The sequence below is a fragment of the Platichthys flesus genome, chromosome 9 (genome assembly GCF_949316205.1).
Source record: "Platichthys flesus chromosome 9, fPlaFle2.1, whole genome shotgun sequence".
Classification (NCBI taxonomy): domain Eukaryota; kingdom Metazoa; phylum Chordata; class Actinopteri; order Pleuronectiformes; family Pleuronectidae; genus Platichthys; species Platichthys flesus.
Genome location: NC_084953.1, coordinates 11,829,481 through 11,842,037, shown reverse-complemented (window position 1 = coordinate 11,842,037; position 12,557 = coordinate 11,829,481). Strand labels below are relative to the sequence as shown.

Genomic DNA, 12,557 nt, shown 5'->3' with positions numbered 1-12,557 from the left:
TTGGTATGACGCCGGTGCCAGGTTGAGAATGCAAACTTCAGCACTTAATCCAGAGCTACCCCTCACCAGCCCCCCCCCCCCCCCCCACCCCCCTCTCTCCGTGGAGCGAGTGGTTTTGCCCGTGGACTCGCTCCAGCAGCGCACACAGGAGAAGAAGCCCAGGATCCCCGGTGTCCAGTGTCTTGTCAGTCCGCCGTAGTAACGCATGCACACGCCATGAACACCGTTGCAGGGTGGTAGGTAGTCCCGGGTCCCGGGTGTCTCTCTTCACGGCGACGTGTGGTGGGGACGAGCCCGGCAGAGGAGCTGGTGCAGCGCCTGTGTCTTGGAATAAAGAAGGTAACCGCACTGCTCTCCATCCATCGTACGGCAGCGGCTAAGCTAACGGAGCAGTGCAGGGTCATTTTGTTTCATTCGAGTCCCTCCACGGTGTCTCACTCTGGGGTTTGTTATCTACTTGTGCTGAAAGAGGAACGTCCTCATTCTTTACATGTTTAAAAACCTTCCATGTTGTCACGTTTCTACGTCGGAGTTGACTGTGTAGCCCTGACTGGCTCGTTTACCCGGGTGCTCCTTCCACCTGCTTTATACAAGTGGCTAACCTGGCGTTAGCTTTAGGGTGCTAGCATTTAATACACAGCAATAGCACACGTTTCCAGGCTGTGTCACGTTAAATCACGAGCGCAACACGTTTTCCTTGAAAGCATTACTAGCCAATATACCCCAAATGCCAGATTTAAGAAATCCATTTAGCGCTAATCCCAAAACACAGTGTCTGTGAAGGGGGGGGTGGCCTTCAGTCCTCCCTGTGATCTGGAAGATACCATATTGACTGATTTTCATTGACAGGGTCCTCACAGTAGCATAGCTATTTAGCAATCAGGGCTAGCTCTGCAAAAAAACTGCTCTGTATGCACATTGCAAGTCTGCTGCTCGTGTTTAGCTTTCCCAGTCTGGTGGGTGGCATGATGGGACGTGGTGTTTGAAGAGTCATGTGATCTATTCCTGTCTGTGTTTCAGGCCAACGTGCCACTCTCACACCACAGCGCCCTGTAGATGACCCATACTGACAGATTACATAATAATATCAACAGCGCAACCTCTGACATTCTGCCCCTGATGAGGATGATGATGATGTATAGTCCCATTATTGTCATGTATCCAGGAGGTTTTAAATTAATAGGTTGTCAAATAATTTGTGTTTTACACATTGTTTGATGACTTAAATTCTGCAAATTAGAAAGCAATAGGTTAAGATGTTTTATGTGCTATGCCATCCTGTCTCTGACATTGGAATACGTTTTACCTTGACACAGCCTCCATTCTTTAGGAAATAACAACAATCTTGACATGACTCCCAGTGACACAAACTTCTTATCTGTCCCCCCCCCCATGTGGTATAACACTAAGATGTTTCTATTGTCCTTAAAGCTTTTCAGTTAGACCAAGAATCCTCTCTGTGTACAGATCCATGTTACAACTAAGGAATTAGACACTGTGACCCTCTAATCCAGAACACCAAATATGATATAGATGTGTTATATAATATAAAGTACAACACAAAAAAAGTATATTCTGTATGAGGATATAAATGCATATGATTGAAAAGAGTTTACAGATGTGTCCATTGTACATGTGCTTGTGTGTTGCACTTTTTTAAGTCATATAATACAAAGTGTTATTCGTGAATATAGGCAATACGTATGACACACGATTATTCTATGTGTACATTGACAGAAAAATAAGGTCAGGCAAGGTTGTTTTGAATGTACATTTACATTTATACAATAGCGCTGAATTTTGCCTTGGACCATTTTGCCTGTATCCCTGTAGATTCTCTCTGATTTAAAGTTAGGATGAACGTTGGGCTGTTTGTTGGTGTATTTCAGTTCACTGTGGGCTGAAAGCTCCCACACTTGTTCCTCCACATATCTGGAAAAAGGCATGAAGCCGGTGTTGGGTCACTGCCTCTAGCTAAATTTAGTTTCTATGGCAATTCTAGAACAACTACTTTCCTGTGAGAGCAGCTAAGATTTTTCCTGGAAGGACAATGCAGTGGTCGTGGCCAATTAGATAATGAAAAGTGGAAGCGTTTAAAAAAAAAGAAAGAAAGCAGGGAACTTGCAAGTTCACAGTATCTTTTACAGATGGTCTTTTGCTCCTTTTAAACATGAGAAAACATGCTGTGGAAAGGGTGTTTACTATTGGTATGACAGAAGCTACATTTCCAGCAAAATATTCATTTGTTTACATTTGTTTTCCAGTCGAGGATGTGTAATAGTACAACCTGTCTCCATTGTTAGCCATGGTCTCTGCCCCTTTGAATGGTCATAGGGTCATACGTACCCCGAGGTCCCGGCCCTGCTATAATAACAAGACCGGGGAACAGCACATGTACTGTAGAGAAAAGAGCTTGTGTCTGCAAACCCTGCTCTTCAACACAAAGCTAAGTGGTGTTTCCCAGAGCGTCTCTATTGATTCAGTATTTGACGACTGCTTTCAAGATGTAGTTTCATGTAGGGCAGTGAGGACATAAAACAAGCCCCTCGGGGGAAGAACTGCTGCTCGTTGAAGGGACTTGTGTAATAGGTGGGACACCACTGAACCTGCTGCTTTGGTTCCTTTGGCTCACACTCATTGTAGTGCTGCTTGTGCTGTCTTGCAGCTTTGCCTCTGATTCTAAAGAGGATACAGTATTTCTGAAGCACCATCATCTAACGATAGTGGTTATAATATGTGCGTAAGATACATTTCTCTATGGCCTTTTTAAATTGAGCCACTTTTCTGAAAATGTGTGACAAAACAAATACACATTTCTGAAGGAGAACCACAAACACATTTTACCGGCTTGCACAGAGATGTGAGGGGAAGACTTTGCATAACAATGACCAGAAAGACAAACGTGTATTTGTTTTGCATGTTAGCCAGTGACAGAGAGTGCGGCAGATGAGCAGCATGTAGAGCTGACTCTCTGTAATAAAGCCTTTCTGTGTTGTGTTGTGTTGTGTTGTGTTTGTTGTGTTGGTGTGTTGGTGTGTTGGTGTGTTTGTGTGTGTGTGTGTATAACAGGCACGATGAGCTCAGCATCCATGGGAGCTCTGCCCATTCAGCTCTGCTCTTTTGTCCCTCTGGCGCACTCTGTTGGAGAAAAGGTGTCATTGCTCCGTCTCAGGATTAATGAAATATACTGAGAGGAAGGGATTTGGTTAAGATTGTGTAGGTTATTCTTTACTGACGGATTAGATGTGATTATGTTTTCTAGTCCTTGCAGTGAAATGTAATCGTACGTTAGTAAAAAATAACAATGTTTTGAGGATTTTCTAATATTGATACTTAATGTGATACAAACTGAAAAATATATCCAAGGAAGGCATCTTAATGAAGCTTCAGCAAAGTGTGGTATTTTAAGTAAGACAGTGCAGCATGGTTTTGATTAGTTCTGAAACATTTATATTTCATTAGAAAGGAATACTTTTTCTAAAATTGGAAATATAGGAGAGATTTTACAACATAAAGTTTTTTTCTTCTCGTTTACCCAAATCCAGTGTTGAAGAGGGGTGTTTTTTACTTCAGTAACTAAAATATAAATTGACAAAAAGGCAAACATGTACTATTTACATATAGGCAGATGCCAATTTTAATTTAATATGTTAAAAACAGTTAATATTATAAAGGCAATGAAAATTTAACACAGAAGATTAAACCAAACAAAATTAGTTAAAAATAAAAATAAATGTAATTCTCATATTATTCCTCCTTAAAGAGGTTATTATGTCTTTTTTTGAAATCAACAAACCGATCATATGAATATGGTGATGAGCTGAATTATTGTGTCAGACAGTAAAACTAGGCCCTCTTGTGGTTGATAACCACCACTGCAACTAAGACAAACGATGAAAAGACAGCAAAGTCTCTTGGTACTGGGTCATCCATCAGTATCTGACTAAAGGGCCTCATCTCATGTTGATCTGTTGCCAGGCAAATGTAAAGCTGAGACGTTTTACTAAGGAAATAAATTCAATCTGATTATCAGTGAAAACAGGATTCATGTCAAATATCAACTCTTTAGCCAAAGATCTGAAATATATTTTCACCATTGATTATAATTGAACTGGGACAAAGAATTAAGAGGTTATTTATTTTATTTAAATACCTTACTTTACTTATTATTTTATCTTTATTAACTCAACTTAGGGTAACTTTATTTTCTTTTGATAATTTTATTGCTTTTTTACTGGATTTGGTGTTTCCGCACTTGAAATTTATTAGATTGATTATATCCTTTCCCAGTACCTGTTGATATTGAGATTGGTTGATTGATTGATATAACTATTGTTACTTAAATTAATGTGATATTGTGCTGAACAAGTACATTTGACATCACCATCTAATAAAGGTAATCGTGTGCCCTCAACTTATGTGTGTTTCTAGACGTTTAGTTGCATCATATGCGTCTTTGTGATCTGACCTCCTTGCTCCAGAGGGTTTACATGACACAGAGGTCCGGTGCACTTACTGAGACAGTGTCCTCTGTTCCTCCTGTACAGCGACAGGAGGTGGGGGCAGGTTGTCAACAGCACAGCTTGCCTCTTTTTTATCACTCTCACTCTTTGTTGTTGCTCTCCCCCTCTCTGTTGATGTCATGCCAGTCCTTCTCCTCCCCGGAATCAATGTGCACAGACAGCAAAGACGACTGAGCCACCAAGAAACGAGAAGGGATTGTTTCCCTAATCTGATTTGTTTAAGGATATTAATCAAATCAACATATTTGCTTTTTAAGTCAGATTGTGTGGATGTATTTAAATGTGTGTACATGTGCATCTTGAGGTGTATCTGACATGTGTGTGGACAGAAAACATTGGTAGAGAGGAACTGTGCTTTTCACCACTAGAGGCTACTGTTGATCTCTTTATGAAATGCATAAGAAGAACCATGAAACGGCACACTGTAGCCTAACTAGTTTATGTTACTTGTGATTTATTGACAGGGTCTTTATATGTGTCAATATATCCCACTGACCAACTTCCTGAATCTTTTTAGCTTTACTTTTTTGATGATTTGTGATTTGTTATCATCCTATAAAATCATTACATCTTGATTATCATTACTGACATTGTCCCTCTTTCCAAGCGATATCATAAGGAATCAAGCACGATTAGCTCCTCTGAGTAGTGGTTACCAGTCATTTTGGCATGTGGCCCCCGAAAAAAAGAGTAAAAGAGGCATTTCACACTATGGATAGGTTTATGTGTTTGGCCAGGTCAACCAAAGAGGGTTATATTCTCCCTTATTTTATTTAGGTGATATGACTTGAAGAGTTTTTACTTTCCCATAATTCACAAGAAAAAAAGATTAGTGCTACTCTGATAAATATACTGTTCCTCCTGTGATTGGAAGAGGGAGGACAGCTTCTGACCCCTCAGTCCATTTGTAAGGATCATTGTGACTAAACATTTAGCACCATTTGATTTGTGGGGCTCATATAAGCGGCTGGAATCGCTCCAAGTGAGGTGGGGGAAACAATTTATGGTTTGCTAGAGTCTATCGCTGGATGGAGTCACACATATTCACACCTGTGGTTGGTTAGAAGTCCTCGATCTACGTCAAGGCTGCTAGGGCTGTGAGAAGGGGAGGAATGTAGACACAAGAACCCACAGCGACAAAAAGAGGAACACATGAATCTAACAGAAAGACGACAGGGCTTCAAACGATCCCTTCTTGCTGTGAGGTAGCGCTTCTAGCCACTGAGTCACTGTGCTGTTCCAGCCAACACACATTGGATGTGATGGGACATCTCAGCATTGGTTGATTACCTCCAAAAATGGTTTGATGACACACACACACACGGACTGCAGCCAAACAATGACAGACTTTGGCTGGGGACTGGTGTTAATTTCGCACATTGTTCATAGCCTGCAGCATCCTTTTAACAAACCACTGTAAAGATGCCATCTGTTTGAATGAAGTGACCTCCCAGCCATACAATGAAACCCAGCTGGCACAAGTATCAGACACAATGAGATGCTGCAAACTCTTTTTTTACTTGACAGCCGCATTAATATTTCACAGTGGTTCCACGGAATACCAATTAGTCCGGCGGACATCACACAGCTTTAGATTATTTCATCCGTACGGCTCTGCGGTGTCAGAGCTGCACGGATTCCTCCCTGAGCTGCTATGATCAATGTCAGATTGACTGATGTAGACTGTGATAGGCCTGTGTGCTTTGAATCAAACGCATGTCCAACACACTCAGGTCCAGCTAATCCACACGTGTGCACCGCAGACTCCCTCTGAGCAGTCAGCCCGTACTGCTGCTGTTCTGCAGCTGTAAAAGGTCTTTTTTCTTCTCCTCCACAGGCATTCCTATCTTTCCCTCGGTCCACCCCTCCCTCACTTTCTCCTCTCGGGGTCTGTAAATTAGCTGGGGCTGTGTGGACCCTTGAGAGTCCCTCCCCCTCCCGCTCATCCCCCACCACCCCCTTCCAACTCCAGTGCTTGCTCAGATTCTGCTACTCTCAACGCTGCTGAGGGGCACTGGGGAGATGCCCAGATGATCCACAGGGCCGTCCCGAAACGCATCGTCCACACGGCCTAGAAGACTAACTAGAGCGAGTGGGAGAGAGCCCCTGGAGGGTGCAGTGAGTTCCCCAGTGAGGCCCGCCCAACGAGCCTGGCAGAAAGCTCGGCTTGCCCCTTCGCTACTCCAGCCCCTGAGATGCCCTCCCCTCCCAATGATGGAGGTGAGTAAGAGTAGTCCAACTCTCAACTCTCCATGACCGACAGGGTTATTCTGCATGCATATTATACAATGTGGAGCACATATAAGCCCGGACACCAGTCCATACCTCTACCTACCTGGCTTTTCTTCTGTGCTATTCTCTCTTGCTTAGAGCCACATACACATGTATTAATAAAAGTACTCTTAGACAACTCAACAAAAAACCCCAGCAGATATTAGAGAACTATATTTGAAAACTCCAGTGACTTGTACAACCCCCTGTCAGGAGCACAAGCTGTCTCTGTATCTAGTTTTACTGTGTGCTGTCTCTTCCTCCAGAGGATCAAGGAGCGTCCCCCATGAAGAGGCCATCTGTGGGCTCCTACCAGAGCAGCGGCAGGAAGGCACACATGAAAAAGAAAAAAGGCCGGATCAACGCCAATGTTGCTGGCACCAAATATGAGATTGGTACGGTAAACCTGTCTCTTGTGATGTTAAAATTATTTTGAAATCGCAGTTATTACAGCAATACATACATATTCAGTAAAGATTATTAGACTGGATTAGAGACAGGTTTGAGAAGGCGCTAACTAAGACATGTAGATTCAAGATTCAAGAGTTTAACTATCAAATGCACAGAGATAACAATTAAGCAGTCGCTGGCAATTAAATGCTTGAGTCACAGGCTCTCTTCTAATAATGCTCAAGAATTAAAAAAACAAAATATGATTAAAAAAGTGTAAAATAGAAAATATAACACTACAGAAACGTCAGTGTACAGAGTTGAACTACCTTTTGATCTCAGAGTTCATCTTGAATGAGAAACCACTAAAGGATGAAAGAGGCTTTCTGCGAGATGGCTGATGAAACCCTTTCATCGTTGTACTTTATCCAAGTAAAGATGTTTTTTGTTTTGAAAACAAAACAAGTAGCCTGAAAAGGTTTAGAAGTGGTGTGAGTGGCTGTGGTTTCAGTTGCAGCATTAATCCAAGAAAGGCACTCCGCCAAGGCCCAGAGAATCCTGTAAATTCAATCAAGCCCAACCAAATTGCACACACTCATATGTATCAGTCCCCTAAATATGCCTGAGTCTTTTCATCGAGATACATGAATTATTCCCTCGTAAATCTGTGAAAATGTCAATAAAACTTCCACCAAGTTTCTTTTAAATCCTAAAAGTATTTTTGGCACGAACCTGCTGACAAACAAATGCATAGAAGTAATAAAGTCAGTTATTCTTTTTTTTAAAGATACTGCACTTAACATGTTAATATTAACAAACACACATTCCATGTCAATTGATTGATAAGCTATTTCAATCAGATCCGGTGAAAGTGTGTACACTACAAACCCTCAGAATTCAAGCTTCTGAATTTATATACTAAATAAATTTATTTCCTTGAGTGAGCAGGACCGGCGTGTGGGATAGTCCAGTGGGCAACATTAATGTACGGTTACACAGTGAATTGTGTGTTAGTTTCAGGAACAGTTCTCAGTGCGGCTCAGTCAGTCCTTGAAAACTCCAATCACAATATTTCTCGACTATAACAAATAATTTGCGGTGGCAGATTGTTTGATGCAGGTCATTGCGATAATGTCTTAATTTAAAGCTATTCCAGTCCAGTGGAACTGTTCACTCTGAGACAGCTCGGCCTTGGCCACACGTACATAAATCTTTATTGAGGTAATTTAACTTGGCAGTGAGTTTTTTTTCCTTTTCTTTTTTTGAGATAGACCAAAAGAGCGCAGTAAGCAGTCCTTCGCCTGCTCTGTATATTGTGTGGCAGCACAGCTCTCAGGGGTGAGGTACAACCCATGAAACTAAGGAGTCAGCAGCAGCCAGTGGAAGTTAGGGGCGGGCGGGATTCTGCAGGAAGATGGGAGTCTAGCTGTGAGTCAGTTCGCTAGCTGTGACGAGACCCTCTCAGTGGTCATTCTGCGGGTAGTGCACCGCTATTTCGGAGGGAAATTAACACTAAGGGCCAGATGGATGGCTCATTTTTGCTGTTGCTTTTAATGCACCTGTCTTTTTTTGTCTTAAAATTTATAGTATCCCAGGAAAGGTTAAAGGTCAGGGGAAATGGTGTTGGAAATTTGCTTCCCACCCACTGAGAAGGGACCGTAATCCCAGGGCCTAAGGATTTATATGCGCAGTTAGATATTTAAGAAAGGATTGATTAGAGGTTTGTACTGAAAGCCCCTGCCGGGGACTGTAGGCACAGGCCTGCTGTGATGTAAACTCACCCAGTTCCAGTTAGCAAAACACTGTTAGCCTCGACTAACTCAACCTGTACAGATGGATGAAGTCACATGGAAACCGTCCTCTTCCCATTCAAATGCCATCATGCAACATTAGGCGAGCCTTCTCCAGGTTTGTGAAGGCTTTCAAGAAAATTAATTAATACCGTTTCGTTAGGGCATATGAATTTTTCATTACTCACTGAATAATGAATAGTTGTTGGATTAATGTCAAAATGGGCTTGCCACCTATCTCTAATACTGTGGGGTTTCCTCTGGGATTTAAATGCATTATGGGCAATTCATTTATCTTTTTTGAAGAGAGGCATAACGATTGGCTGCTCTGCTACCATCCCATGAATGGTAAATATTGCTGTTAGCTTTTTGATCTACAATCTCCAGGACCCATTTCTCTCTTAATGTATGCAAAACAGAGTTGAAGCAAAGCAAACTGTTGGAGTGAAACACTGATCTATAGAGCAGAAATATTTGATTTGTGGGTCTAAATGTAATTTCCTCATTTGTGCTTCAATATCACACAGTTGTCACCATGAAAATAGCTGTGAGGATTTTCCTAAAGAAAGAATCGATAGTTTATTTAAATGTCCGTGTTGTTCATTCAATTAATGGAGATACGGTCTAATGAGTGTTTTCCCCCTCAGTTCGCATTGCCATCAATGAGATGGACTTCATCAAGACCCGGGATGAAGACGAGACGGCCAACCTCATCTGGAGTGACTCGGCCGTGCAGCACGAGAAAATCGCTGAGCTCAGGAATTATCAGGTAGGCTGCGCGGCTGCCATGTCAACTCAGCACACCTTGGTTACCCAGAGGCTTGAGAGGAGAGTTTATGACCCAAAGGGTGGCAGATTCAATTTCTTCACAGAATGGGGAAATGTCTGAATTTGAACTGTTACAGCGTGATCCAATGAAACTGCTTAGTGGCAAACAGCCAAGGATTAAGTTACTGATCAGCTCCCTCCTGTGAGCTCCCACTGGAACTGGGCAAAAGTGGGAATTATAGGTTTTGAGGAGCAAGTCTGAAAAAGATCATATGTGGTCACCTGACTTAGGAAACAAAATGACATGCCTCATAGTGTATCTGTGATAGATAAGGTGATGTATTCCCTAAGAGAAAAGGTGAAAGAGATGAGACAGTGCATATCAAAATAATGTTTGGGTGAAGAGAAACAAAAAACCTTCTTTTCCCTATTTTGGTTAAACATGAATTTCTGCAGATTCCTTGAGGACAAAGCATTCCTACATTTGATTCAATTGAAGAAACAAAACCACTCTGATGCAAAAAAGCCTCATGCTTCAGTAAAATATAAACAAGTCTGATCTGTAACAAAAGGTTTATTCTCACTTACAGTCGAAAAAAGATTTAAACAGAAAACTTTAAATGTATCCCTGTTGTCATTTTATTTGCTATAAATGTTCATGCCAACACATTACATGTGAGGACAACAAAGCTTCACAAACGAATATTGCTGGTTAAACTCAGCAGTGAAGAAATGTCACATTTTAATTGACACTTTAATGAGAACATATTTAAAAGGGAGTATACTGATGCCTTTCATGCAACACAATGTAGAGGAATCTGAGGTCATTGCCCACCTACACATACTTTTTTATTTAATAATAAATCTATCTATACAGATAGCAGGAGCAATAAGGGTGAGTTGCAGTTACTTCATCAAGTGAAGCCAGTTTTATTATGTAGACAAATCACGAAAAAAGGGCTTTACAAAAAACTAAATGAAAAGAAACATAAACTCAACTAAATGGGATAAATGTGCAAAATACAATGTTGCACGTTTTCTTAAGAAGTATTTCAAAGTGAGATGTATCCCTTAAGATTAGGGAGGGTAATTTATATTACCTCCCTTATATTACCTCCCCAATAAACTGTCTCCGTTCTAAACAGTTTACTGAGAAGTTTTCTTGAAAACCATGGGTCAGGTTGCTGAACATGATAAACCCGATCATTTTCACCTTACCTGGTGCCTTACCAACTTATATCTTATACCTATCCCCAGTGGAAGTAATATAATAGAAAATATAAGGATAAAGTGTGTGCAGTTGAAAAGGAAATGGTATATATAGGCATTTGTACAGATGAAATTGGGAAAGCAAAGACCATTCAATTGAAATAGTAGACGTCAGAATAAAGTAGAACAGAGGGGGAGAAATACATGAAGATGGACAGACTATGAATCTGCCCATCTGCTTTCCCTTAGACCCCGGGAGGTAAGAGGGTGAATAGCAAATAGGAGAGAGGGGCGGACAGCGTGAGCGGCTGAGGTAACAACAGAGCCTACAATGAGACAGATGGAAGACTGACAGTTAGACTGACAAGTTGTGAGCAGCAGGGGGTTGTGGGCCTGGTTTCAAATGTCACCAGTGATGTTGATAAGACAGGCCTAAACAACAAGGGTTGCTCTGAGTTGTGTCTGCTATTCTGAGAGTGATCTTACCTCTGTTTGACCTGCCCGTCCTGCTGCTTGATCTTGACTGCTCCCCCCTCTCTCCTTCCAGCGTTTGCCCTCCGTCTTAACGAGTGCTTATTTGATTAGAGGGGCTACTAATGATCGATACAATTTCAGAATGGTCAGAAAGAGTATATCTTGTTAGGAAGGATAGGGGCAGCAAGAGTTCAGCTGAGCATATTGAATATTACAAATACCGTAACAGCTTAACATTTTGCGGTGTGGCTAATGTTTCACACAGAACTGGTGATTTGCTCTCGATTGTTTTCACTCGTTCCCTTGTGCTGCTGTGCTGTTTCATGAGATAATGTCTCAGATGAAAAGTAGGAGTCCCTCAACAATTGGTTTTGATTTCCCTGCGCAAGCCACGTCGTCTCACAGCATTGGCATAATTGTGCAATTCTTCCGAATCCCTAATTACGTCTGTCTCGTTTGGATAATAATCACAGATTCCTTTTATACTCTCCGTTCTAACCCCCCCCCCCACCCCCCCACCCCCTCCCTCCCCTCGTTCTCTCTCTCCCTCTGCTAATTTTTCCCTTTTTAGTGATGTACTGTGAGAGTTTGCTGTCAAGTTTCAGTTCATACGAGCCTAATTAACGCCCCTGTTCAGGCTCATTTGGTCAAAGAATACAGAAAATCCAGAGTTTTTTCCTTTCCCTCCGCCCCCCCCTCTTTTCTACGCACTCAAAGCAATTCATTCAACTGTCACTGCAGGAGCTTGTGATGCAGAACCAATTACCTCGGCCCCTCGGAGTTGAGATTGATCTTCTTTTTTTTTTTCTCTCGCCTCTTTCCTCCCCAACCTTTAAAGTATAAAAAAAACATGGTAAACTAAATAAGGGTTGAGAAAGGTCTCAGCGTCACCTTTTTGTTTTGAGTCCGTAATTGGGCATAAATGTCAGGACATTGTAAGCTCACTTCAGGTTGCTGCCTCTAATGTGCTCATTTTTATGAAGGGGCGGGGGTGGAATTGAGTGGCGTAATGGCCCTAACAGCATTATTATGTCTGCCTGTCCCTCTGCAGAGAATTAACCATTTCCCTGGCATGGGCGAAATCTGCCGGAAAGACTGCCTCGCAAGAAACATGTCCAAGTAAGTTTTCTGT

The 12,557-nt window shown here is 41.8% G+C and overlaps 1 protein-coding gene across 4 annotated transcripts in view; it reads left to right on the top strand.

Annotated features, from left to right (window-relative positions):
- The first annotated feature begins 132 nt into the window (after positions 1–132).
- The window catches only part of ttll7 (tubulin tyrosine ligase-like family, member 7), a 68,680-nt gene continuing 56,255 nt past the window's right edge, over positions 133–12,557 (top strand). For 3 of the 4 annotated variants that reach the window (XM_062396142.1, XM_062396141.1, XM_062396139.1), the window contains exons 1-5: positions 133–339; positions 6,361–6,743; positions 7,061–7,189; positions 9,622–9,743; positions 12,477–12,544. In XM_062396142.1, coding sequence (XP_062252126.1) covers positions 6,719–6,743; positions 7,061–7,189; positions 9,622–9,743; positions 12,477–12,544 — 344 coding nt within the window. In that variant the 5' untranslated portion in view covers positions 133–339; positions 6,361–6,718. The remainder of the gene's footprint in view (positions 340–6,360; positions 6,744–7,060; positions 7,190–9,621; positions 9,744–12,476; positions 12,545–12,557) is intronic. The other variant, XM_062396140.1, reaches the window with a different exon arrangement.